Source organism: Cydia strobilella, chromosome 3 (assembly GCF_947568885.1).
Source record: "Cydia strobilella chromosome 3, ilCydStro3.1, whole genome shotgun sequence".
In the NCBI taxonomy this organism is placed as follows: domain Eukaryota; kingdom Metazoa; phylum Arthropoda; class Insecta; order Lepidoptera; family Tortricidae; genus Cydia; species Cydia strobilella.
Window position 1 is genome coordinate 9,050,289 of NC_086043.1, and position 27,970 is coordinate 9,078,258.

The 27,970-nt window shown below is 35.7% G+C and overlaps 1 protein-coding gene across 1 annotated transcript; it reads right to left on the reverse strand.

The window, feature by feature from the left end:
• Positions 1-1,690: 1,690 nt before the first annotated feature.
• On the reverse strand, positions 1,691-26,340 carry LOC134755780 (uncharacterized). The gene is made up of 5 exons (XM_063692379.1): positions 26,114-26,340; positions 4,659-4,857; positions 3,682-4,246; positions 3,272-3,348; positions 1,691-1,954 (listed from the first exon to the last, which is right to left on the reverse strand). The coding sequence occupies exons 1-5, from the start codon at positions 26,119-26,121 to the stop codon at positions 1,742-1,744; spliced, it is 1,062 nt and encodes a 353-aa protein (XP_063548449.1). The 5' UTR covers positions 26,122-26,340; the 3' UTR covers positions 1,691-1,741.
• Between the last annotated feature and the right edge of the window lie 1,630 nt (positions 26,341-27,970).

A 27,970-nucleotide genomic window follows, 5' to 3' on the forward strand; every position in this document is an offset into this window, starting at 1 on the left:
CTCAATACATATTTTGTTATGTGATTGTTACATATGTACCTAGTAATTATATTGAAATATGTATTGTTTTATGTTTTTTGCCTTTATTAAATGGTTGTTACTCTAATCAGACTTTTAAAGCCTTCTTCTACATTAGGCCGTTAAATTTAAGTTATAAATGGTAACGGAATGATTATTAATTAATGACAATGGCACTTGCATACTTACCTAAGACTAAAGCATTCGCTTGAATCAAATTTGTATGTTGGCATCATTAAACCATTATTAGGTACTAGCGTATAGAACCGCACAGAGAACCAGTATTTTGCGCCATGAGTTGCTGCCGTTTTGGCATCAAACCGTAGAAGCGGAGAGTGAATCTCGCGACCTAAACGCGTAAGCGCCATGAATTTTACGGCGCTTACGACGTTTTGGTCGCGTGATATAGGTTGTGATTGCGACAATTTCATTGTTTGGTATGTCGTCTCTATAGTAATATAAACTCAATGGTTGGCATTTAGTATAGTCGTTCGATTTGTACCTGGCCCCAAACAGCTAATCCTTTGTCTATTGTTAAGTTAAACTGCACGTGCCACTAGGTACCTGCAAAAAAAGAGGGTCGTGTAATTCTAATTGGCATATACTTGAGTGCGGGCTAGTCCAACGCTCAAAAAAACAGTGTAGTTGCGCTCTCCAATAACGCGCCTTTGTTACGCATCTCGATGACACATTTTAGACTGGTTCTGTAGCGTTCGACTCGCCGACACTCAGTAGGTAACCGTAGAGGGACCACACAAGAAATCTCATTTTTTTCCATTTGTTCATTTTGAATCTTATTGCAACTTCCATAGGAGTTTTAATTCAATAACCGGTTAAAGTGACCGAACGATTTGTTATGCAGGTAGTAGCATGTGCGGTTTTACTTTATGATAGACAAAAGGATAAGCCGTTCGGGGCCAGCCACAAATCGAACGACTACATATAAGTACCTACTTTCTTTTAGTAAAGAAAATTATGCATAGAAATTTGTTTGTAGGGGTGGGGGTTCATCCCTGTGCAGCTGACTGTGACTGTACATGTATTATCTTGCTAAGGGTGGTATTCCATCTATCCAATTTCTTTGTCCAATGTGTATTGCGTCTACATTTTGCCTAGTGAGATAGTGAGATGCAATGACATTGGACAAAGGTAATTGTACAGGTGGAATACCAACCTAAGAAACCTCATATTATAACAGCATAGTCGAAACAATAATACTTAATTTAGAAGTACCTACCTAGATTCAAACAAATGATGATTTATTTTCGAAATTCAAATTTGCTTAAATCTTCACGTTTTAAGCGCCAATTAGTGTACTTAATTGATATTAACATTACTCTTGCACAATCAATACCTAATAATCATGCATAACATCAATATAAAAAATATTTCCAGTATTCATTCGTAGATGAAGCACTAGGTACCTACTTAATTATTAGTAGGTATCGCGCTCATTCCAACGTTATATGATTTCGTGATTATGAACCTATACCTATCAATGCTAGAATCTGGACAGCAACAGGAAGACAGCTAGGAATAAAACTCTTAACACTTGTCTTCTTCTCACTCATTAAATATCCAGTCCTCGCGTGGGGCTTGGTCCCAGGATCATAGTCCATATTTTTAACTTTTTTAAGGTAAAAGATGAATTCGTATCCTTTATTACATTCTAATGATACTGCCATGTTTGGCGATTGGCTGGCGTGACTGTGGACGGTATCAACTAGGCGGACGACGCATCACTTAAAAGCAACTCTGACGCGCGCTTGTCGCCTTGTTTGGGCAGGGGCTTCTTCTCGCTGGCCCGCTTGGTTTTGGCCACGTTGTAGCGGTGGAACACGTACAGGAGTAGCATGAAGCCCACCAGGAAGCCCGCGAGGCCCCCGCACAGCTTTGCCCACGTGCGTCGGGCTGGCCGGGACTCTGGGACAGGCTCCTGGATATCCAATTATGATAAACATATATTCTAATAGCAATGCATTCATTGGGAGAATCGGACCAAGTAAATCTACACCAAAGTTAAAGAAATGGCTCTGCCAGAGAATTCCATTAATTGGAACGCCTGTTCTGTTGTTGTAGGGCTAAGTATATTATAGGTAACATAGAAAGTTTGAAATGTAAGAGATCCCACGGAAGGTCTTCGCCCTGATGAAGAGACATTATTTTAATCGATGACGACGTTTTCCACCTCACAGCTGGGTGCCTAGCCAAGATGCCGTAGCCGTAGATTGCGCCGTAGCGAATGAAACGGTAATCTCTCTCTGACACTCTTCCATATTAGTGCAACTATTTGTTAACCAAGGGATTAAATAAGGCACTAATTACTTGAGGGTACTTTCAATTAACAATTTAGGCAAAAGTGTCGTTATTTATGGAATTGGGAGTTAAATATCAGAATGGAAATTATAACAAATCGTATGAAAAATAAAAAAATCGTATACTTGGAACGTGAAATGCTCTAGTGATGTATCATTTTCTGCACACCTTTTAGAACAACAATGACCTTCTTTCAGAGCATGAGAAATGAAATAGTTATTAACGATACAAGTGCGGAAAAGAGGAAATTCGAAACGAGTGGCGATAAATTAAAACACGACCGCAGGGAGTGTTTTAAATCGATACGAGTTGCGAATTACCTATTCGCACGTGTATCGTACAACGTTTTACAGTACATATAGCCCTTTAAACTTTCGACATATGCACGAAAAGTGCTCTTTACGCACTAGTGCGAGAAAGTAGCACCATATGTACTGTAAAGACACGTTTCGATCGCTACGGCGCAAACGATTGACATCCTGGCTAGGCCACCTGTGTAGATAGATACATTGATATTTCGATAATTAGGACATTACCTATGTTGGTTGTTTAATTGTTTTTTTTGAGACTATTTCATTTAGAATAATTAAGATTAGGTTCAGGGCCTGATTTCGAAATTCACCCATAATACCATCGTGTTAGAGTCCTTCTTTGGAATTACCCGACATTCGGGAGTGATTCGGAATGAGGGCTATCGTTTTTTTGCTCACCAGTTGGCGCCTCTGTTGATGGTGGTCCAAAAGACTAAAGAATAGCTGTCAGTCATTGAAGTGACAAGTGACATTTGACATTTCGAACTATGGAAAAGACCACCATCTACACTAGCGCCCCTAGCGGCGATTTCATACGCGTTAGCCCTCATTACCCGAATCTACCTTACGTAATTATTATAATTTATTGTAAAACACAAAACAAAAGAAGAAATAAGTAAACTTACTCTGTAAGCTGCCAGACACAGGTTGCGTGTATGGTTGAGATCATTCGAAATTGCCCTCTCTGGACACGACCCGAACTCTGTAATTAAAATTCAATGCGTAAATATTATAAACAAATGTATCTATCTAGGTCCCGGCATAGTTAAACAATTCTTTCTCGATAAATTGTAAAAATGAGGGCATGTTTGTTCAACTGCACCGAGGAGACACTACGCGAGATCTTTGAAACTGAGTAACTAGGTAAGATGAGTTTACAAATTTTCGTAACACGAGTAGGTATTACTGGCAATAAAGTGTAATTAGTGTAATTACTACCTTTGACATACAGTCTGCTTTATTTTATAGTAAGTCGGCTAACTGTGCTCTACTTATAAACTAACTTAATCTATAAATAATTAAACCGCATACCAACCTAAAGACGCCAGCCTCACATGCGAGTCATCCAAAAGTAAGTAGTCTACACGTTTCCGTTTCAGCCACACGATTGTCGGTTTCAGATCACACAGTCTTACTTTGTCGACAGACTTCGTTAAATCAACCTTCATCAATTTACACATGTCCACGAAATGAGACATCTCCAGGTCTGCGAGAGGGTTGTGTGAAATATTGTAGAAAGTTAGTTGAGGTACGATACCCCAGTTCCATATTTTTGATAGCGAACAGCCGGACATGTCGAGGTATTGTAAAGGTGCTTTTATTGGCCTAGAGAGAGCATTAAACTGTCCATCCATTTGCATCAACGGATTACCGTTAAGCTGTAATTTTTTTAACGAGGGTAGTTGGAAAATAGAGTTTGGTAGTGTTTGGATTCTGTTGCCTGATAAATCCAGGCTCAGTAAGGAAGTTAACGTGGAAAGTGCATTTTCTTCGATGCCAAACATGTAGTTATCGGGGAGGTAGAGCAATATTAGGCCTGTGTACTCTGCGAATGTATCTTTTTTTAGTAGCCCTATTCTGTTTCCTCTGAAGTCAATGACCTGCAACAAAAATACGCGTTAAGATCTAAGATGTTGTAAGTAGTTACTCATTAAAGGAACACCTTCACAGTCTATTTTAAGTGCGCATTTTACATAGATTTAGGTAGAATTGGCATGAAAAATTTACGATACGTTAAACAACTTACTTTCATGAATTTTACCTGTTGAAGTTTTCCAAAAACTTGGATCTCGGAAATTTTTAGGAAACACTCGTGTGTCCACTTACTTTTTAAAAATGAGAAATTTCGATTCCTGCACAATAATATGAGAAAACTCCAAAAATTTTCAAAGAGTATTTTCGTAATTTTGGGGATCAGTAAGCACGCTAAAACGTATGGTCCGGGTCGAGGTACCAACTTAAGATATAACACATTCCATGCCAACTGGCTCTAAGGGTGTTAAGACGGCTTACCTCTATGCTTCCTTTAAGGTTGGGTACAGTGTCCAGCTCCAAGTTGGCGCAGGAGGCTCCATAGTAGCCGTGTGCGTACTCGTAAGAACATCGCTTCGGCTGCACGAGCCCGTTCAGCTCTTGGATCTCTACGCTTGTGTCCGTTGCTATTGCCTTGAAATGCAACAAGGCAGCCAACGTCAGAAAAGTGCAGGTTGTTCTGAAAATAATAAATATTTATTTATAAGCGTATTCTGTTTCATGTAGTACAGTCAGCTGCAGAGAAAAGGCAAATTTCTGTAGATTTGTATGGACGTGGGGTACCTTTTCTCTACTGGGGTAAGTAAGTGCAGAAATATATGGAGAAGTATGCACTTTTTTCTCAGGCGATGCCGCTTGGCACGATGTTCTTTATGTAAAAAAAGCTGATTTGGCCCGGTAGCCACGACTCACGAGATCGTACTGTACGGTAGATGCTAGAGGTGATCGTACTCCAAAAAGGGGAGGGATTTTCACTACCTAATATATAAAAAAATTGCGCTACAAATATATTTTTTGACAAAAAATATATATTTGTAACGCGTGGTGGTGACGATTCCAAATGGGCAAAGTTTAATTAACATTTTAATAAGGCATATTTAATGGTTGCCATTCATCTGTTAAAAAATACGCATTATATTATATTGGCTTTGCTGCTATGTTGTAAGGTACCTAATACTTAATTAGAATTCTAATAGAGGATTCCATATACTAATTTAGGCAATCATTGTCAGTGTTTTTTTCCATCATTTAAATGGGATTATGATTCTTTGTATAATGTACCTATATTCAGGGAGGTAAGTATTAGGTACCTTACCTATATCTGTAAGACGGAGGTCGTAGGGTCGCACGGGTGGAGTAACGCACCCATATCTACATACCTAGATGTGTTCTTGGCTGGGGTTATCATACGTGACCCTACACAAGTATACTCGGTAAAACTTGACTCATTGAACGCATTATTGTCCTTATTGATCGATCGCGGAAACCCTAGCTTTATAATTTAGAATGAATAGACATAATAGAAAACAAGAAATTATTTGTGACTATTTTATTTATATTTATTTATAATATGACTAGCTTAGAGCGACTGTGGAATGATGATGATGATTAATAAAAACTATCCTGTCCTTCCCCGGGCTTCAAATTATCTCCATCCATACCAAATATTATCTAGATCGGTTCAGCGGTGTAAGCGTGAAGAGGTAACAAACAGACAGAGTTACTTTCGCATTTATAATATTGGCCTAATAGACACCTATTGTTTTCCTATGTACAGTGGGGGACATTCCCGGTGAACCACTTCAAAAAAAATTTACCTTCATCCATACGAGCGAGCTAAACTCAGGCGGAGTCAACCAATAGCCATAGAGATAACCAATTACGATACATTTAGGATTCATTATGTTAATAATGAAAAGGGTGAAAACAGGTAATGAGACAAACAATAGGTAAACAATAGGTAGGTCCTTATGGATAGTTTATTAGTTGTTGTTGTTTAGGCTAAGCTTCACCTCCGCATAAAGATGCATTATGGATTCCTTATCTTAGTTTGCAAATGCCGACCGTCACAAAGACGATGGCGATGGGTCATTTTCTGAACGCGATTTATTTTGTGTCCGAGATGAAAATCGGAAGGTAGCATCAGATAATACGTACCTTTATTTTTCATAAAGAAGTTACACTTTCACACCGAGGTCAACATGAATTCACTGATTAATTTGTTTTAGGGTATATACACTTAAAAATACTTAAAGGCTTAAATTACTACTCCCGTGCCCTGTCCGCAATCTGTTTTTAGTATAATGAAAATTCGTACAAAAAAACTGTACATTAAAGCTTAGGATTCTAATACTCAGACTCATTAAAAAACCAACACAATATGTTATTCACAAATATTAGTAATAGAGCACTTTTAAACAAACCTACATAAAGTCTGTCCAACTGTTCATACGATATTCCATTATATAAAATTAAAATCAACTACGACGATGTTTCTTAAAGTCAGATGATGGCTATTAATCATTAATAATAATCAAACTAAAAAAATACATTTATTCTTATTTAATTCAGAAAGATCCTAAAATTCATTAGTTAAGTTTTTAAATCATCAATTTTATTTGTATGATGCTTTAAAACTTGCAATAGATCTCAATTTGAGATTCTCAAATGTGAAAAAGGTCGTTAATAATGCTATAAGTTTATTATTTCACGATTGATTAATAATAAAACATAATTAAAACACAATAATTCTTAGAAATCCAATTCCCGTGCCAGCAAAATCCAATTCCCATGGATAAAAAATTCCCGTGCCTGGATCGAATTTTCAAACTGAAATATCTTTCAAAATTTCACGAATATGTGTACCCTGAAAGTAATATTGACTTTATTTTATTTTTCTACGAATTATCACATTACATTTTATTATATTAAATCAATATTTCATAATTCCGTGGAAATTAGATAAAAATGCTCGTTTGGTGAAATTGACCCCAATAAACTTAACCTGAGCTAACCTTTTTCTTTCAACACCCACATTTTTAAGTGCCATGCTATTGGTCATTGGTCATCACTTATTGTATTGTATTGATTTAAGAGGCCGTAGTCGATTTTGGAGCAAAAATTTTAAATTGATAGATTTAGTCGTTGAAATTAAACACGTTACGTAATATCTAAATAACAAGTATTGGTTTCTATTAGCACGTCTTCTCATCTTGCCTTTTAATAATGAGGTCGCAAGCGTGCGTCACCGGTAATATATGAAAAGAAGGGGCAGTTTTTAAAAATTCATCAAAAATTTATGGTGGTAAATTATACAAATTGATGTATAAGAATAGTTTCAACAAATGTTGTAGATTGTTTAAGTATCAAAATTACGTTGAAATTAAGTCGATTTTCAGAGAAATTGTCACTTGTTTTGAAGTAATTTCTGGAGAAAATTGATTTCGTCTAACTTTCATTTACACTACTTCAAAGTCATAATAATAAAAATGTAGTCTGATAAACGTCAAGTACAGGATATGTGTAAGTGTAATACAAAATTACCATGTTTAGCCGTCCAAACTTTACGAAATTTACAAATAAGAGCGACAAAATCAGTGCTTTACGCGCGTTTACATAAACGTCCATCAGAAAAGCAAACATTACTAATTTAGTGAGTCTGTTTTCAACAAATTGATCTGATAAAAGGTAAGATAAGAAGATGCGCTAATAGAAACCAGTACTTGTTATTTCAATTAGGTAACAAAAGGTGTACAATTTCACCGACTAAATCTATCAATTTTACAATTTTGCGACTTAAATCGACACCGGCCTCTTAATTAAAGCAACAACATGGCTCATAAAAGCCATGTTGTTGTTACGTTAGATATCGCCTGACCGTCTGCAAGACGTTTTTAACGATTTTTGCCCTTAAGGTGGTTCACCGGGAATGTCCCCGATTGTACAAGTTAACTATCTAGAACACTATAACCGTGTTAATTTTTCGTCATTCACGATGTGTAAATGGGGGTCAAAAATATAAGTAGGATGCGATTAGATTTTTCTTTCACAAGAACTGATAAGAGTGATAAGAGTAAAAAGTAAATCAGTAATACATACATACCTAAATACCCACTTCCTTATTCTATTATAGTTGTTTTGTTGTTTATCATTTAAATAAGGGGCATTTCAGACTCGAAGTCGTAAATATTTAAGAAGTAATAAATATTTGTATAGGCACTATTACCTACATGTAGCATGTATGTAGGTACAAATAGGTTACAGCGAATTCACACATGAATTTATACCTAGAAACTTTTCGAGCAAAAACGAAGGACTGACAAAATGAAATACCTACTTATCTACCTATAAGTCTAAATAAGGTAAGTATGATAATTTCCATGAAGAAGGTATCGTACAATAAGTACTTTATGAATGGTTCAATTTTCAATTCTCCAATTGGTTGATTGCTTAGGGCTTAGGTAACAACGAATCCTTTATCCCGCTTTCCAGTTTGACTTGCGCTTTACCGGTTTTATCGATTTGGTATAGATGATGTTCAATAAAGATTTATCATTTTCAAGGTGTATTCCCATATATTCCGCTGGGCACAGAGGAATAGACGCTGCATATAAATCATTCTCTATCATTCCCATTTGCTCCGCCTCATGTGTGGCGGGGGTCACGTGGGGCGGGGACAAATGGGAATACTTACACGATTTTTAATTAATATGATTTCTGTTTTTATTATATAAATAAATACAACATAAACAAAACTTAAATAAAGGCCTTCTTGTAGTGAAATATTCAGATAGACATTCCATTTTTGAAATTTGTAACACTTTTAGCAGATGTAACACATGATACATTATTTATCTAATTAGCTAATTTTTACCTCCCACTTTCTCTAACCATTCAGTAAATTTGCGGTGTTCAATATTTTTAGTGACACTGGTGAATTGTTTAGATTAACTGATGCTCTGACATAGGTACTGTAGCATTTCGAATACCAAAGTACGAAAGATTAACTGATCATGTCGCTATATTGTTCCTAAATCTAATTAAACAAGAAAACATGATTCACAAAGATGAATGATAAAGTACGCATTTGCCTAAATTTTGACAACAGCATTTTGATGATATGTATGATGACGAATAACAGAGAGACGGAAACAGTTCCCTGAAAAATATCATTCACGGTGCGTATTACTCGCCGCACCTATAATTTTCCGTCACGTTGAGCGGTGACATTGTAAAATAGCTTAGTTATTCTTAATGTTATGTCAGCAGAGATAATGAAAATAATGGTCGCGAAATTAATATCAAATTAGAGGGTTTAAGTAATGCAATAATAATGTGGTATGGGGTAATGAGTGGCATCCTCGTGACCAGTGCAGATTTCAAAACGCCAGTTCTTCGCTGCGCTGTAAGCGGACCAGGTATTCCAATCTACGGCTTCATACAGTTTCTGCAAATCTGAGGGTCTGGTTTATGTGGTGTATGCTTCCATGATAGACAAGTGTGTTTTGTGAATACCTATAGCTGTCCCCGTCCCTTCTCCGCACTGACACTTGCTTTGTTGTTGACGACAGTTGCATTATGGTTGTACTGCCTAGATTTATATCGAAGTACATATGCATCACTCAATGCCGAACACCATAATAACATGTCCTATTTTTTACATAAAAATTTCCGGTTGCAAGTAGGAAGGTATCAGAAAACAACTGGACGACTGAGAAAGTTCGGACCGGGTATTAGTGGTATTACCAATATATATAGATGAGGTGTCCTCGGCGTAGGCACCTATACATTTTGCTTTGCATCCACCATCCAGTGGCGCCCTCATTGGGGGAATTGTGTTTTCTAATAAACCAAATTATTTATGTATAAATCAGTATATATATATATGTATATATATATATTACTATTTTTGTCCTATTGAATACCCAACTTTTTTACACATACATACACATAGTTTTATTATGGTTATTTTTTGCTTTACCACCTAAACGGAAAAATGTCGCCACCATTTGCGGTTTAGTTGCCGTATACTGATCTATACATACATTTTATTAGAAAACTTTATTTAAAAGTTTATTAGACCAATTTCCCCCATGAGGGCGCCACTGGACGGTCGATGCCAAGGGCCTGACACTCTTTGATAGAGAAAGATAGTCTTATTGCGATTCCTATAAGAGGAAAGAGAAAATAGTGCCATGCTTTGTCCTTATCACCGACCGGGTTTTTTTTCATGGTCGGGTTATGGCAGCATAGGTAGGAGGCGATGGCGAAATGCAGAAATTTATAAGTGAAAGAGAAAAAGGATTATGCTGCCATATATTAACCTGTCAATACATGAATATGTCTTCTCTTACCCCTGGTCGCTCGGTTTCATGTCTATAACTACTATACTATGTGAACTATGTCTATGGTCGATGCAGTCTTAAATGTACCTATAGATTATTAGTAAAATGTTCGTCTACAATATTATAGGTAGGTAGTTAGGCGTCAAAACGAATTTCTTTAAGAATAGTAGAAATTAAATTAATTAGGTAGGTAGATATATTCTTTGCCTACGAGTAAGCTCTAATTGCATGTAAAGCCGTTATGAGTGAAACTAGGATAACATGACTGATAGTTAGATATTCAATTAAGTATTTTTTTCTCCAAAGTAAGAAGGGTAGGTCTCTACATCAAACGCCATCACAACATTTTACACTTTCTGAGAAGAGTGAATTGATTATAAATAAATTTATGATCGCTCGAATCAAATATAGTACTTACATCGTGTGGTGTAACGTAACTACATAGATCAGCAAAACTATGCATTCATTAAAATTCCCCAATCAGGTAAGTATCTACAAATAGTATAAGAAATAAGTAAATGGGCTCTACATTGTGTATTCAGTTTCCATTTAATTGACATTGTTTTTCATTTTATGTTATTTGACATCGTTAATAATTAAGTTAATTAATAGATTGGTAATTATGGTTTTTAAATCGTATACTGCTTGACATTTGTATATAACCAATAATTATTTTCCTATTTTCCTTTTTGAATTTATATTCATAATATAAATTCGTAATATACTCAAGATTAGTGTAGAATAATTTATATTGTAATTTAATGTTCTGAAATAAATAAATGTAAATCTATCGGATGCAATTAAGGTAAGTATTTTAGTTTGTATTACAACTATGTCTTAAGTTATTGTAAATATTTATTTATCACTATCGTTTGCGATAAACTGCAGTTGCCTTATTTAGATCAATCACTTGACCATGACCTACTATTGCAGCAATGTGTTAAACTTGTTAAATTAAGTACTTTTCAAAAGATACTTCATTTCGTCAGCGTGTACGATTGATAAGGATTGTTTAAAGTGATAAAGTGTGGACTTAGACAGCGGTTTCGGCGGCAGGATGATTCATTCATTGATGTACCTAAATATATTACTTTACTCCATGGTCTCCATGTTTAGCTGAAGACACTGAATTCTCTCTAATCTAATCTAGATTTTTAACACTATAGAAGGTCATTTATTCAAATTCGACCGGTCTTAATGTCAACTCAAGATATGTCAACATAAAAGGACGGCCCCTTTTAGGAAACTGGCTGTAGGTAAATCACCGATCACCGGTCAGATGTGAAATTCCCTGGTTAATGAACAAGGGATTTTCGGATGAGGTATGTTATATGTCTGTTTCTTTAGAACTTTTTGTAGCCAATTTGACGGACCTTAAAGTAAGTAATAATTGTGACGGTTTTAACCAAAAGGTACCACATTGTCGCTTGTTGATAAGGTTGATTTCTAATTGAAGCTATATGGAAATAGCGCCTTACTGACAAGCGATAATAAGTACCCTTTCGGTTGAAAATGGCACAATTATGAGTTATGAGTTATGATATGACTATGCAAGGCTCTGAAAAACGCCCGTCTTTTAATCCATAGGACCTATTTATGAGTCGAAAATGTTCGTTTACAGTCTAACAGGGTTAGGTATGTTTGCAGAATGACGGGCGTTTTTCCGAGCCTTGCATATTATTTATGCAATCAGTCTCAGTTTTCTCAAACTCAACTTTCCTTTTACAGACAAGCTTGATCCCACCAAAAACATTTTCATGTAAAATGTTGCCAACACGACCATATATCTCGCGCTGTCTTTTGACAGTTACTTTTTAGTTATCAGATCTCATGTAGAGCCAAGCTTCTAACTCTACATGCCCTAACTACAAGCCCTAACTTCATAAATCGGAGTTTTTTTAGATATCAGTAGAATATCTAAGTATAAGATCTATGCAATTGAAACTTTTTATCGGAGTTATATCTATCTTTGATTTTATGTTTCATCATCATATCCTGAAAATTTGGTTTATCTGGTATAATCCAAACCCCAGTTATGATGGTTCAAAAAACGACGAAGCGTTTCGAGAAAAGGTAGGTAGTGCCCTTGCGCTTCGCTTGCCTCGTCTTTGCGGGGCACTGCCGTGCCCCCAGATTTAGGTACTTAAAGAGTAATCATTAATTAGTACCTAGATGTTGTCTTGATTAGTATTTAGTACCTACTCGAACTCGATCATTTTTGTGTTTTCTCATGTCTAGCCTTCAATTGCCTAACCGATTGTTAAACTAACTCCTACTAGTTCTTATCAGTTATCGTAGTTTAATCTCCAAAATAATCGCAATATTCAAGGATCTTTAAATTGAATTCTGAGTAGGGGAGAGTGGGTAACAGTGAAACCCTTGTTTTTTATAAGATTTGTAGTTGCGCCATTTTAACTTCAAATTGTATCGTTTTTTATCTAAGCCTAGAGTATCAATCTAACCCTTAAACCTAATTAAGAAAAAAGCTGGAAGGAAGGCTAGAAATAAAATAAAATGAAATTTAAATAAAAGTGTAGAAAGATTCACTGTTACCCATGTGTTGGTAACAGTGTCAATGATTTTCTTTTCCTAAAAGAAAATAAATAATTTTCATACCCGATTTTTCTTTGATCCACTGTGACCCAATTTCATGTGATCCACTCTTCCCCATTGATTGTTGTTGTATAAAAAATCATTCAAAAATTTATTTGTTTGGTTTATGATTTTTCATACATTAAAACAAATTAAATTTGTATCAAGCAGAAACGTCTGCGAACGATGCTATTAAGCTTAGAAATAAATTAAAAGTGGATAAATTCACTGTCTTGGGTGGGACTTGAACCCACGACCACTGGATCACTAGTACAGTGCCCTACCATCTGAGCCATCAAGACACTCTTACGGTGGATGTCGCTAGAGCCTCCCTAATGGCAAATATATGGTGGAAATATTCGCTGCATTGGGTACGGTCTTGGTGGCTTGTGATTAGCCTTAAAGAAAACGATTCCTTTGAAAATCATGTAAAAAAATAGTTTTACAGCGTTGGTAGCCGATGCTCATCACTGGCATCACTGCAAATTTTAGTTGTGAAGTTAGGCAAACGGAGGGGCGTAAAAGCGGTAACGTCGTGAGCGTAAGCGCTTACCCCTGTGTAAGTAATATTACTAAAGTTATTGCAAAATATCTACTGACCCACTGTGTACCACTCTACCCTAAGCCCTTGCTGATAGTATTACTAAGACTTCCCGGGACTGTGTCTCAGTTGTCGGTTAATTGTTAAGGTCAATTTAATCAGTTTAATTGGTGGCTCTTGACCAATTACTTCTAGGATAATTTTGCGACAGAAGTACTTGGAACTATCAGAATAATAATGTTTATCTGAGTATGTTTCTTTGTCTTATCAAGTACCTACCCATTTGATAATAGGGACAGTAGTATGAAGTTACTTGTCTTGCATTCTCCGTCTAGGTATGAAATTATATTGTTTACTTTCTTCCTACTTTATTGTTATTACCAGTGGCTCTGTGAGCTGTAGACTTCACAATAAGCTTAAACAATTAAAAAAAAACTTACTTCGTGTAATTATCACAGGTGCCACCGAACCTGCTTAAAATATTTCATGAGTCTATTGAAAAATGCGCCTGCAGAGAACATCCGGACATACGAAAGCATTTTTTCCCAACCTAAAACAGAGACCTTCGCTAACGCTCGGTCAGTTATTCTTCCTTATTTTAAATTCAAATGCCTAATTAAACAGTGAAATCTAGCCGGAAAAGCGCTAATAACTAATAATGCTGGGATAGAAAGACCTAATTTAAGTGTTTTGGCCCAAAATATTGAGCACAATACCAACAACTTGTTGTTGCCACATTGGCCTTTTTTTCTATAAGTTTACTGTCTAATAATTGTAGGTATGATTGAATATTGTACCTAAACTTTTGTGTTTTGTTTGTTTGTTTAGTCATGATCTAAAACTGACAAAAATGTGATGACCAAATAAAAACATCATACAAAACAGAAAATGCTCGAAAATTACACACACCCTGGTATTCTGGAATGAGTTACTAAACCAATCAAACGGAAGCTGCGCATTGTCAGATCCACTCCTGCGCCGTTGTTCAGAGTGCTTACCGGGCACATTGCCTCAGTCGAACCAGTCTAAAACTGATCTCCGATTACGAATAGTTGTCAAAGATCTCTGAGTCATCAATCAAGTTAAGGGCGAACACATGATGATGAAATGCTGAGTGAATAGATAAACTGTGCATCATGCGTGGCGGCCCAATTGTCTGATTGATCTTTATGATGCGCCCGCGCCCAGCTCGATGGGACTAATCGAAATACGATAGAACTATCCTTTATATATGTGTACCTATGTAAGAAGGGATCTTACTGCACTTGGTGCTTACACCAATATTAACCATATCACAAATAGGTACGATATAGCGACGCTTCGCAGAGTAAACGCTGTTCGCCCTTGCGTCCCTTATTTAAGGAACTAGCTTTTGCCCGCGACTTCGTCTGCGTGGAATTAATTCTAGCAGCTAGAGTAAGTATAGCGCCTGATAAAATCTAATGGCAATAACTTTAAGCATAATATGCTTAATTGCTTAGACCAATTATTTCCATTCCCCTTTTCACCCTCTTTAGAGATGACTTCTGACATAAAAACTATCCATGTCCTTCCCCGGGACTCAAAGTCATTGAGGTAATATCAGTCAGTACTCAAACTATCTCTATGCCAAATTTAAACTAAATCCGTTCAGCGGTTAACAGACAGACAGAAAGACAGATAGACAGACACACTTTCGCATTTATGGATGACACATGACATGATGCTTTACTTGCTTAAGAATAATTTATCGAGAAACGAACCGCAATATGTTTTTTATACTTCGGGATGGGGCCGGGTAAACTTTCTTTGGTTCCGCACTTGAATCTTACTTTGAACGAACTATGTTTTTCCAATCGTTGATGCTAATTACAAGTTATAACTTGGCAATATGTAGCTTTTTAGTTACTTTTAACATGGAAAGTAAAAAAAAAATATTAAGATTTGTTATGATCTATGTAATTCATATATTTTCACCTAATTTATCTATGAATTCGCTGATAAGATTATTTGATTCGTATTTTCTTTGCATGAATCAATGCTATAAAAGCGTGATATGCTGATATCATGTCATTGTGTAGGTAAACATGCCATTATCAGCCACCTAAGCGTTTTTCTGACTTTAACCGCTAATACATATGTTAGCGGCATTTTGCTAGGCATTTTGTTGCCAACAAAATGCCATACCAAAATGTTACTTACGGCGGTGTTGTTATAATGTAAAATTTAATTAGCAATAGTATAATTCAATTAAAATCACCATAAACGCAGCCGTTTATTTTTTATGATTTATTTACTGAGGTGAGGACGAAATTAATGCTCTAATATCAGCCACTTTTCTTTAAATCCAGCCACAACATGCTTTAATACCAGCCACAGTGGTTCTGAAGTAAAAACAGTAATGGACAAAAAACAGGGAAACAGGTTGGTTATTGTCATGTAGAATAAAACAGTATTTTTACATAATTTTCAATAAAAAGACCAATCGAGATTGTTTTCTAATGCTAAAAAAACGAACTATCGCGAGTCAAAAATAGCAAGTGAAAAAAACACAATGTCCTCAAATGTATCATTACGTGTTTCAATTGTCCCCGTCCTACCCTAAGCGTGTAAGAAAATACCCGCGTAAATGTCACCTCCGCGACCCTGGTTGATATTAGAATTTCCATACACAAAAAAAATATGCTGTAAAGTCAGCCTGGGCGGCTGATATTTGATTTTAAACCAAAACCTAGCCTGCCAAAATAAATAAATATTAATAGGACATTCTTACACAGTTTGACTAAGTTCCACAGTAAGTTCAAGAAGGCTTGTGTTGCGGGTACTCAAACAACGATATAATATACAAATACATAGAAAACATCCAAGACTCAGGAACAAATATCTGTGCTCATCAGTTCACACAAATAAATGTCCTTACCGGGATTCGAACCCAGGACCATCGGCTTCACAGGCAGGGTCACTACCCACTAGGCCAGACCAGTCGTCAAAACTAACAAGTGAGCGGCTGTGATGTGCCGCCGAGAAATTACGCACTTACGGTAATTCTCATTGGTGAAAATTACCGTAAATTACCGAGAATTCTCGGTAACTTACCCCTTAAGGTATTCGGTTAAGACTGAAATTTTCTTACAAGTTTTGTGATTTTAAAATATTTTATTAATGTTTACTTTACTTTTAAGTATACTTGTGTTATCTGACACGTGGTAAATTTTTATAAATTGTATTATGACAATGTTTTGCATTATTTGTATCCATGCAATAAGTAAAGGCTAATATATTCATACAAATACAATAATACACAATTAAGTATGTTTGTAAATAGATTTATTTCTTTATTTTGACCGATTTATAATATAATTTTCAAAAGTAGAATCAACAATAGTAATAAATCATAAATAAAAAAATAAAAAAGTCATCATCTGTACATATATGAAATGAGTAATAAACAACATGTTATGAATATTTGTACACAAAAAAAAAAATACAAAACAAATAATCAACGATCGGGGTTATAAAAATAATCATCTTTACACATACATTTGAAAACATCATCTTACGTTTGTTCGTACATACAAAAATCAGCTATGCATATAAAACAAATACCTAACTAGCAAAAATTTTAATAGAATCAACTGCTTAATTTGTTGGCCTTAATTGACCTCCTTGATGATTATTAGTATCATGTTTACTCGTCAAGTTCGTCGAACACTGATACGAAATCAATGGGTTCGAATTCAAAAGAAGAGTTGGATAGGTCGTTTTCGGAATTACTTCCAGAAATGTCGCTTTGATCCATGGAGGTGTCAGTTCTCTGTTGTGGGCCTTTACGATGTAGTAATTTCCAGTTGTGCGATATGTAGCATATTTTCATACATCGTTCTGTCAGCAACCTGTTTCTTTTCTTGGTATGAATATTTGCGAATGTAGAAAATGATCGTTCCACGGACGCCGATGTTGAAGGCACTGATAAAATCTTAAGAGCTACCTTTCCCAAAAGACAATTTGGATATAGTGATTGCCACCATGCAACAGGCCCTATAGACTGGGCTGTTTGCCACACAAATTCTTTTTCGAAAATACCATTCCGACATTTGTAATCAGATACTTCTTTCAGGATTGTTTGTGCATCACACTCAGCAATGTCCATTATTGTAGAACATCCATCAAGATACTCTTCTGATTTTAAAGATATTCCTTGATTTTTCGGATCTAAGATGACTGCGGCCAAGTGAATGGGCTTTAAACAATTTTCTTTCCTGTCTCGGAATTTTTGAAGAATACTGGCATAATGCTCCTCAGTGTATATTTGCCTAGCCACATCACTAACTAGGGTGCTCTCTACTTCTTCTAAAGCTTGAGGCACTAAATGAATAGTGCATTCATCTCCCTCAAGCCTGAAAATCCAATTTACAATGGGTTTGAAAAGGATGATTTGTTTCTCAACAACGTTCCATGTGTTTTCTTCCAACAATTCGCTCTTGAACTTTTGCAAATCCCTGTTGCTTTCGTTGATTGCCATTGTTTGCAAAATCTCTTTCGATTTCATAAAATTTTCAAGACAATGTGAGTAGCTTCCCCATCTCGTTTTCACAGGCAGCACTAAAGTCACATTCAAACATTTGTCACTAGCGATTTTTTTTGTATTCTGCACAAAATATATTGGATTTTAAAATACATTTTACGATACTAACTACCATCGTAAACACTTCTTGTACTTCGGGCATTTTCAATACATCTGCTATAAGCAAATTTAATGTATGGGCAAGGCACCCAATCCACGTGGTCTTTTCATATTTATCCATTAGCAGTTTGCCGCATTTTTTCATGTTAGCTGCATTGTCCGAAACAATCCCGAGGAACTTTTCGGTACCAATTTCTTCCATAGTTTCCGATATTTTTTCAGCTAAATACTCTCCTGTGTGCCTGTTTGTCTCGGCATCAATAGACGTGTGAAAAAATGGTGTTGGAGTATATACCATGATGTTTATTATGGAATCTTTCCTGATGTTTGTCCATCCATCCACCGCTAAATGCAAAACCTTCGATTGCTCAATTTTTTTTGAGATCACGTTCTTAATTTCCTTGTACTCTTCATCCAAAAGTGTAGTGGAAAGAATCTTGCGTGATGGGGGCTTGAAGTCTGGTTTCAGAAGATTAAATGCTTCAATCCATAAAGGATGTTCAAATATTGACAACGGCATGCCCGTTACGTAAACTGCTCTTGCAAAAGCCTTATGAATAATTTTCTGAAACAAATTTAAAGCTTGTTCAACATGGCTCGAAAAGAAGTGGTTTAAATTCTGATAAAATAAGTATGGCCTATACACTTACCTCGTCTACAGTTGAATCATTAGGCTGTTCTGTAGATACTCGTCCAAAACTGTTCTCAGCACCAGTAGGAGCATTGCTTTGCGGCTGTGGGTCACTCTTTTGAACCCTGTTTTAACATCAACAGGACACTTTTGGCAGTTCTTAACCAAATGATGAGCGAAACGAGTGACATTCTTTGCGGTGTATACATGTTCACAAAACAAGCAACTGTACTTAATTCGTTCGTTTTCGGTAGTTTCTCTAAAATAATCTAATACTTTGCTTTTTAGCCTCATTGTTCAGCTCCTACTGAACAACACTTTACTATTCACAATAGGTCACTTCAAGATGAACTAAACTTTCCATATGTCCTATGCCGTCCACACACTTTCCCCACTAAGACAAGACTTGGCCAACTGATAAAGGATGAGGACCAATCAGGAGCCATTATAATCCGTGAATACCCAAACCATGAAATGCAGTTTACACGTGTTTTTTTTTTACCTGCAATAACTGATACGACCCCAGCGTCCCCAGCTGATAAGCACTTACTTGTTTATAAAATAACATTCTAACTTGAAATAAACACGAGGTGTAATAAAATATCTTAAAATCACAGTAGTTTTATTTAATTGGTAAAAAAGTAATAATTTTATTTATTTTGCGAAGGATTTTGTTTAATCAAACTGAATCATTACACTTAAAACGCAGTTTATTTTTCACTAATGCCATTTAAACACCCTAAATTTCACATCGCACTAAAACTTATTAAACATTAGTCAAATAGTTACGTATTATCATGTATTTCACCACAATAATATAATTATATCATCGAAAAAACTTAAATTTTCTGTTAGAAATTTTACCCGGTAACATTTACGGAGAAGATTCCCCGTAATTTACGGCGGTAATTTACGGTAATTTTGGTAATAATCTAGTTCCTTTTGTCAGATTTTTTTGAAAATTTCAGTACAGATTTTATTAACTAAATAAAATACAATTCTGTAAAAAAAAGTTCAAAAAAAGGAAAATTTAAACAACTTTCTCGATAATTACCCGTACGGAGAACGTTACCGCGTAAATTACCCGATGATTCTCTCTGTTCTCGTAATTTACGGTAACAGCACATCACTTAGTAACAACCCAACAACAAGTCGTAAGTAATGACTTTAAAAACAGATCAGATTTAGATCCTTAACCACCGATAACTAAACTTTACATTTTTGGCAATGGTAGTAGATTAGTGCAGGTGGCTGGTAAATAATTCCGGTTTTTTATGTTTCTGAGTTATAGATGTTTTCTATGTATTTAAGTATTTATCTATTACCTATATAATGTCGTCGTCTAGTACCTTTTTTGTAGTTAGGTAATACCTACAAAAAAGTTTTATTAAGCTTACTGTGTCGATTTGTGTAAGATTGTCCCATTATAGTTATTTGTTTACTTCTACTATTTGTATTCATAATACCTATCTGTAAACTTCTTTTGACCTTATATTGGTTTATGTCATAAGAAAATTATCTGTTTCCGCTACCCAAAGGTTGTCTGGAACTTGGAAGACATCGCTTTTTGGCGATAAGAACCTGTCGTCTGCCTCTGTCTGGATTCTGTTTTCCTTAAGTTGTATCTTTTACTGATGTGTGCCAATAAAGAGTATTCTATCTAAATTCCTAACAACGTCTGTCAAATTTATTAACTTTCTCTACTTTTATTGATTGACTGATTGTCATAGTATGTATATAGTATGTATGTATGTAGTTGGAAAATATGATTAATTTTAAATGTGACGAAGATGTATGACTGTTTGTTTCTGAATAAAAAAAAAAAGATCTAGTGCTCTTTTCAGGATCTGAAATAGTAAATTGTTATATAACCAAGGGGTTAAAAGGCACAAATTTCTGCCAAGGTAGTTTGTTGCTCGGACGCAGTGAGAGATCCCATGGTCCGAGGCTGAAATGATGCCTTCACCCGAGTTAAACAATACCTTTCATTTCGAATACGCGGAAAGTAAAATACTTACATGTGTTTTTTTTAAACATGACTAAGTATATTTTTTATAGCATTTCTTGATGGTACTTTCAATTAACCATTTAGGTAATCTTGAATTTATGGTTTTTATTTTTATTTATTTATTTATTTATAGAGTGTCCCACTGCTGGTCAAAGGCCTCCCTCCCCCCTTTCCACGTATCCCGGTCTTGACCCGTCTCCCACCAGTTCCTGCCAAAGGCGTCAAGGTCATCTCGCCAACGCCGTCGAGGTTTTCCGCGACCCCGGGTTTGATGTGGAACCCTATTGGTTGTTATTTTAGCCCACAAATCATCCGGCATACGGCAAACGTGTCCCGCCCAGTCCCACTTCAGCTTGGCGGTTGTTTCAGAGCTACGTCAGCTATTTAAATTTTGGAGCATAGTACAGTGCTTTTGATGCGATCGGTCAACTTCACGCCGAGAATACTATGCTCCATGGCGCGCTGGCAAACCTTAAGGGTGGATTTATGGAATGGAGAATTGATATCAGAATGGAGATTGTATAACAAATCCATTTAAAACCAAATTTCAATTGCTCAACTTAAGAAAATGAAACAAATTGTACTTGGAAAGTAAAATGCTCTAGTGCAGAAACGTTTCATTTTCTGCACACTTTTTAGAACAACAATTACTCTCTTTCAGAGCATGAGAAATAAAATAAAATAAATTACCTACAGTACAGACTCAGTACAGACAGTAGGTCAACGAGTTAACCTAGCTGAATTGTTTTCTATTTTACGGAGGCTTTTTAACCACCTGCGACCCCGCTACGAGATATCGAGTTTGAATGCAGCTTGTCAGGGACAGGGAGCTCTCCGCCGTCTTTAATAAAGAAATTAATAGGTAGCTCTAGTACCTACTTACTATAATGTGGCCAGGTACTCAGGGACTGTCTCATTTCAAACAGACAGAGATATCATCATACTGTCTTTGTCTTACGGTAGTACCTACTAGCACCGAAAAGAAAGGGATGAGTCTTTTGGTCATATTTACTGACAAATGGGGTTTGCCAGACTATAAGTATTTAATTAAGAATCCGTAACTTGGCGAGGGTCCTATCGGTAATTATAACTATAGTTATAATTTAAATAGGTAGGTACTAATAGCTTCTTAGTACGCGACTACATTAACAGCCATTTTAATAATTGCTATCATTAAGAAACGACGAGATGCCTATGCCTAATAGTGGATGTTAAAATAATATTAAACTGGTGTCAGCAATATTACCTTTATGTAGAGTAGGTACAGTGGACGTCAGGGCAGAGATATATTGTTAACACTTTTGCCTCTTACTCCATCGTAATAAGGCGAGAAATATAAATTACATTATCTAACGTCAACTGTACAATATATAGAAATACATAGTACATTGTGCAACGAGGCTAGGGAGTTATAGCTTTTTTCATAATCTACACTCGTGGACAAATTTAGAGGAACGCAAAAAAAAGTAATTACTAATTTTGAAATTACTTTAGGTGCTGTAATCCAGTAATTAAACCTTTTTTTGCGTTCGTCTAAATTTGTCCATGACTACTATAACTCCCGCGGAAAGAAGGCATTTGTCCTTTAGTAAACCTGCATGATCTTTTTCGAGCAGGTGTGATGAAAATATATTTTTCCCCTCGCTAGCTCGGAAAGCCGCCTTTTATCCTTTAAAACAAGCGGGGAAAAACGCATTTTATCCACTAGTGGGGAAAGTAATTTGACCTTGGATGGAGCGTGTTTAAGTAGCTTGACAGATAACAAAACGTAAAACGCTCATAATAATGGTTCGTTCGATATTAATTATCATTAAATAAATGGTTTGAGAATGTAATAAAAAATACCAGATTTAGCTTTATTTAATGATTTTAAGTCATAAACCTTAAAATTCCATAATGTTAAATATAATTCTGAACGCACAAGTTAAGTCGATGCAATTTCAAAACGCATCATTGACATTTCATACGTCAGAAATGTCAAAATTGTCAACAAAAATTTTACTTGAAAACTTCTCACGTAAAAGTACAGAATTTCCAGAGATTTTTGTTATAATATCGTAAAAAAATGAGTGATTCCAGTTGATGAAGATGATCTAATGCCTGTGGATGTTGCACTTTCCTCGCTATAGTGAGGGGAAAAGTTTTGTGTTACACACGGGTGCAAATGTATTTTTCCCCTCACTAGCTCGGAAAGCCGTCTTTTATCCTTTAAAACAAGCGGGGAAAAACGCACTTTATCCACTAGTGGGGAAAGTAATTTGACCTTGGGTGGAGCGTGTTTAAGAAGCTTTTGCTGACAGATAACAAAACGTAAAACGCTCATAATAATGGTTCGTTCGATATTAATTATCATAAATAAATGGTTTGAGAATTTAATAAAAAATACCAAATTTAGCTTTATTTAATTACCTTAAATTCCATAAGAAACATTTGTTTTTTTAAATGATTTTGAATGTAATTCTGAACGCACAAGTTGAGTCGATGCAATTTCAAAACGCATCGCCAGAAATGTCAAACTTGTCAACAAAAATTTTTTTCACCAACTCCGACACGTAAATATACGCAACTTCCAGAGTTTTCTGTTATAATATTGTATTATCGTAAAAAAATGTAATTCCAGTGATGAAGATAATCTAACGCCTGTGGATGTTGCACTTTCCTCGCTATAGTGAGGGGAAAAGTTTTGTGTTACACACGGGTGCAAATGTATTTTACTTCTCGTGTGTTGAAACACTTGCTACGCTCAGGATTCTATTTTAGAACCACTCGCTTCGCTCGTGGTTCAACTATAGAATCCTTTCGCTTGCTCGTGTTTCAATTCCACACTCACGGGTAAAATACAACTTTGCACTCTTGTATAACAAATAACTATTACTTCTCGTGTGTTAAAACACTCGCTACGCTCAGGATTCTATTTCTATTTTAGAACCACTCGCTTCGCTCGTGGTTCAACTATAGAATCCTTTCGCTTGCTCGTGTTTCAATTCCACACTCGCGGGTAAAATACAACTTTGCACCTTGTATAACAAATAACTATTGCTATTTGCGCTTCTTATAAGTTCGTAGCACTAGAACGTAGACTGTAGAGCCACGAAAACGGGTCATTCTGTTGCTCGTGAGTGTAGTGGATTGAAAGTTCGCCGTATCGAAGAAGTAGATGATGTTACGTAACGTATTTAGAAACATTCTACGAGCCTTAACTTGATGGTTCATCAGTGGATTCAGTGGCATAAGATTCTTGTATTGTAGCTAATTCTTCACAAGCTACGCCACTGTCACTTGCTATCCTGTCCTGTCCACAAGTTAAACCCGCGGTTGTTTTAAAAAAAAAGTTTAAATCCGCTCCCTAATTTATCCCAATTTTAAATTGATTAAATAGAACAGCTGTTACATTAGAACATTGTTATCTATTATATTATATTTATATATATATATATATATATATATATATATATATATATATATATATATATAGGTATATATATATAAACGTAAAAGTCCTGACTGACTGACTCACTTAAATCAACTCCCAGCCCAAACCGTTGGACCTACAGAGCTGAATTTTTCACAATAGGTAGTTTTTATAACGTTAGTATCCACTAAGAAGGGGTTTTTCAAAATTCATACCCTAAGGGGATGAAATGAGGGTCCAAAGTTTGTATGGGGTTCAAGTTTTATTTTAAGCTAGCAATTTGAAATTCGTTAAAAGATAAATTATTGAAATACAAGAAAACGAATTTCAGCGTTTTTGAAAAATCATCCTTAAGGTGGTGAAAAGGGGGTTGAAAGTTTGTATGAGAATCTAAATTTTTTTTTCAAGTGCGGGACTTGAAACTTTGTATATGGACATATTATTAGAATACAGGAAAAGTAATTTCAGCGTTTTCAAAAATTCATCCCCTAACAGGGTTAAAAAGGGGTTGAAAGTTTGAATCCATTACAAATGCTTTAAAACCTCTTAGAAAGACATAATAACCGATTACAAAAAAAAGTATAATTTCGACGTTTTTGAAAATTCAACTAAGGAGGTTAAAAAGGGGTTGAAAGTTTGTATCGGAATTTTTGAAACTTCGTGGAAAGATATTTAATTAAAAGAGAAATAAACTAATTTCTGCATTTTTGAAAATTCATCCTCCAAGGTGGTAAATAAGGGGTTGAAAGTTTGTATGGACTGTATAGAGATCATACCTTCTTTTGAGTGCGGGACTTCAATCTTTGTACAAAGGCATAGGTGTTATTAATTAGAATTCAAGAAAATAAAATTTAAGCGTTTTTAAATGTTCATTCCCTTAAAGGGTTAAATCATCCCATTACAAATGCTTTGAAACTTCTTAGAAAGGCATTGTATAAGATTAAAAAAAAAGTTATTTCAAAGTTCTTAAAAATTTCAACCCCTAAGGGGGTTAAAAAGGAGATGTAAGTTCATATGTGGTACAAGTTTTCTTTGAAACTTGGTAAAAGGGCATTATATTAAAATACCTAGACGAAAACTGAATTCACCTTTTTTTTAAGTTTGTACCTATTAATAAAGTTTGCATCGGGAGCGAACATTTCTTTTGAATAGTGGACTTTAAAATCTTCTAAGGGGGTCGTTGAGAGGGATTATATCGAGAACACTTTTTTTTCAGTTAGAGGTTTGCAACTTCGTAGTTTGTGAAAGTAAACTTCACGCTTTGTATAATACTATGTAGTGATGATGATTCTGTCCCTACTTATATCTTTTGCTGCATAATATTCTATGCTCATATAAAATATATAACCACCAACATACAAATCCACGCGTACGAAGTCGCGGGCAACAGCTAGTGAATACATAAACAGCTGTTGCTACTGCGCTGCTTACACTACTGTAGCTACTGCGACTACTACTGAAATAGGTATTTCAGAATTTCGAGGTAGATAAGTCTTAGGTAGCTAGCCAGCTAGCTAATGAAGCATTAGGTACCTAGGGCTTTCACGTGTAATCTAATCCGTTATCAAGTTCAGACTATTCATCACGTACACAATTTCCACTCTACGTCTGGAAGAAGATGGCGAAATTAAGAAGAACTTCACAACCAACGCTGGTATTGCACAATAGTTACCTACACATGAATCCTGTTTAACAAAACATAATCCCGGCCAAACTCTGATCTGATGAATGATATACAAATTACCTGTACATTATGAACTCCTCACTCTTTCGAGACTTCACTCCAAAGCACTGTTAACGGCACATAAATATCACATTGAGCACAACACTGGAAGGCACGCTCGCAGTCCCGAGCGCAATCAGCACAGGCGGGAGGGACTCGCTCAATTGATTCAATTAGTCCATGCTCTTGGAGTTACCAAGGCGCGGAGGTGTACTATACTCGGCAGAGCGACTGATACTGCTGCCGTATCTTTTATCAGACCCGCTAACGCGCGACGAAACTCGTGAGACAATAAACACTATAATAAGTATTCATTCATTTAGGGCTGATACCGAATAGACAGTCATATTATCTAAATGCCCCGATTGGTTAAACAATTGTGTTTATTAGAGTTCTTGCGCTCGATAAGTAATGACATCTTTGTTTTAATTTGGTGTCAACAGTGTGATAAGAAACGTATTTTATGAGAATTGTTCACGTCGTTAACTAGCATAATTAAGTAATCTATCTTTACAACAAACCGCCAATAGGTTTCTTTCTTAGGAAAACTGAGTAGTTAGGTTACCTATGATATACATAATACAATACAATTAGAAACGCTAAATCAAAATTACAGTTCAAGAACTATAATAATAAATTTATAAGATTATACTTTATGTAGGTAGGTAGTATATATACAGTTTCCTGACCTGTGACTAAAATGTTCTTGATTGGATTTTAATATTATAAATAGGTACCTACTTAACTAAGGGGTCATCCTAATGGATTCTTACATCACTCGTTTAGGGGGGTCAAGAAAATGTGACATGTTGTGACAAGGGGGAGGGGGAGTCACAAACTTTGTGACGCCACATTAACTTATTTAAATTATTTTATTCGCTGTACAGTTAAATAACAAGTTTTTGGAACGATAATCGTTTTTAATCGTTTAATTTTCTTTCCTTATCTGTTTTGGTTCTAAAACTACTAATAGGGTAATTGTGCCTGTTTCCGTCCACTTGTTCAGTTTTCGTCCACTTGACAAAATTTGAGATAACCTACATTCTAGCACAAATTTGGACTTATTGCAATCCTTAATATTTAAACAATATATCTATCAACATAAAAATGTAATTTTGCAAGTAGCAAACTAAAAATTAAATATATTATTTGCAAATCCGTCAAGTGGACGAAAACTGAACAAGTGGACGGAAACAGGCACAATGACCCTATTTCTTTTGTCAAAAATATTTTGATAAAATATTAATAATACTTAATTCGATTTGCCGATTTCATTAAAAGAAATGTGACGTCACACCAGGGGGGTGGGGTTTGCCAAATGTGACCAAGTGTGACAAGGGAGGGGGGAAGGGGTCAGAAAACCTCGAAATTCATGTGACGTAATTAATGGATGAACCCTACGTGACTAACCATTATAAATTGCCTACTGAATTGCATTTGTCTCTCGCGGTGTTCTCTCATTTGGCCGCATGTTTTTGACGATGAAGTAGGTATTTTGGCCTGATGGCCAATTAAGTATTTTTCAGCTTAAACATATGTTTTAGGTACCTACCACGTACCTACATAGTGATATTCAAATAGGTAGAAGGTATTAAACACGGTAGGCGCGAAGGGTTGTCCTCCCATAGAAAATTTGAATTTCGCGCCTTTTTCTACTGACAAAGTGGGTTTGCCAGAATTATAGTTTGGATATCATTGAAAAAGGTCAATAATAAACACTATCCCGTATATTATAATTTATAAATCGCTGTTTGTATCAGTGGGAGGCCTAAACAAAGAGTAATAAAGTATATAGAAAGGCCTAAACTCTAAAGGCTGGCGTCCACTAGACTCGCCGAGGCGAATCGAATCGCAATAATTCGCCTCCTATATTTTCTA

Coding starts and splice junctions, on each gene's coding strand:
- LOC134755780 (XM_063692379.1), bottom strand. Junction 4,247..4,658: donor ACCTTAAAGGAAGCATAGAG/GTAAGCCGTCTT, acceptor TTTTTGTTGCAG/GTCATTGACTTCAGAGGAAA. Junction 1,955..3,271: donor TGTGTCTGGCAGCTTACAGA/GTAAGTTTACTT, acceptor TTGGATATCCAG/GAGCCTGTCCCAGAGTCCCG.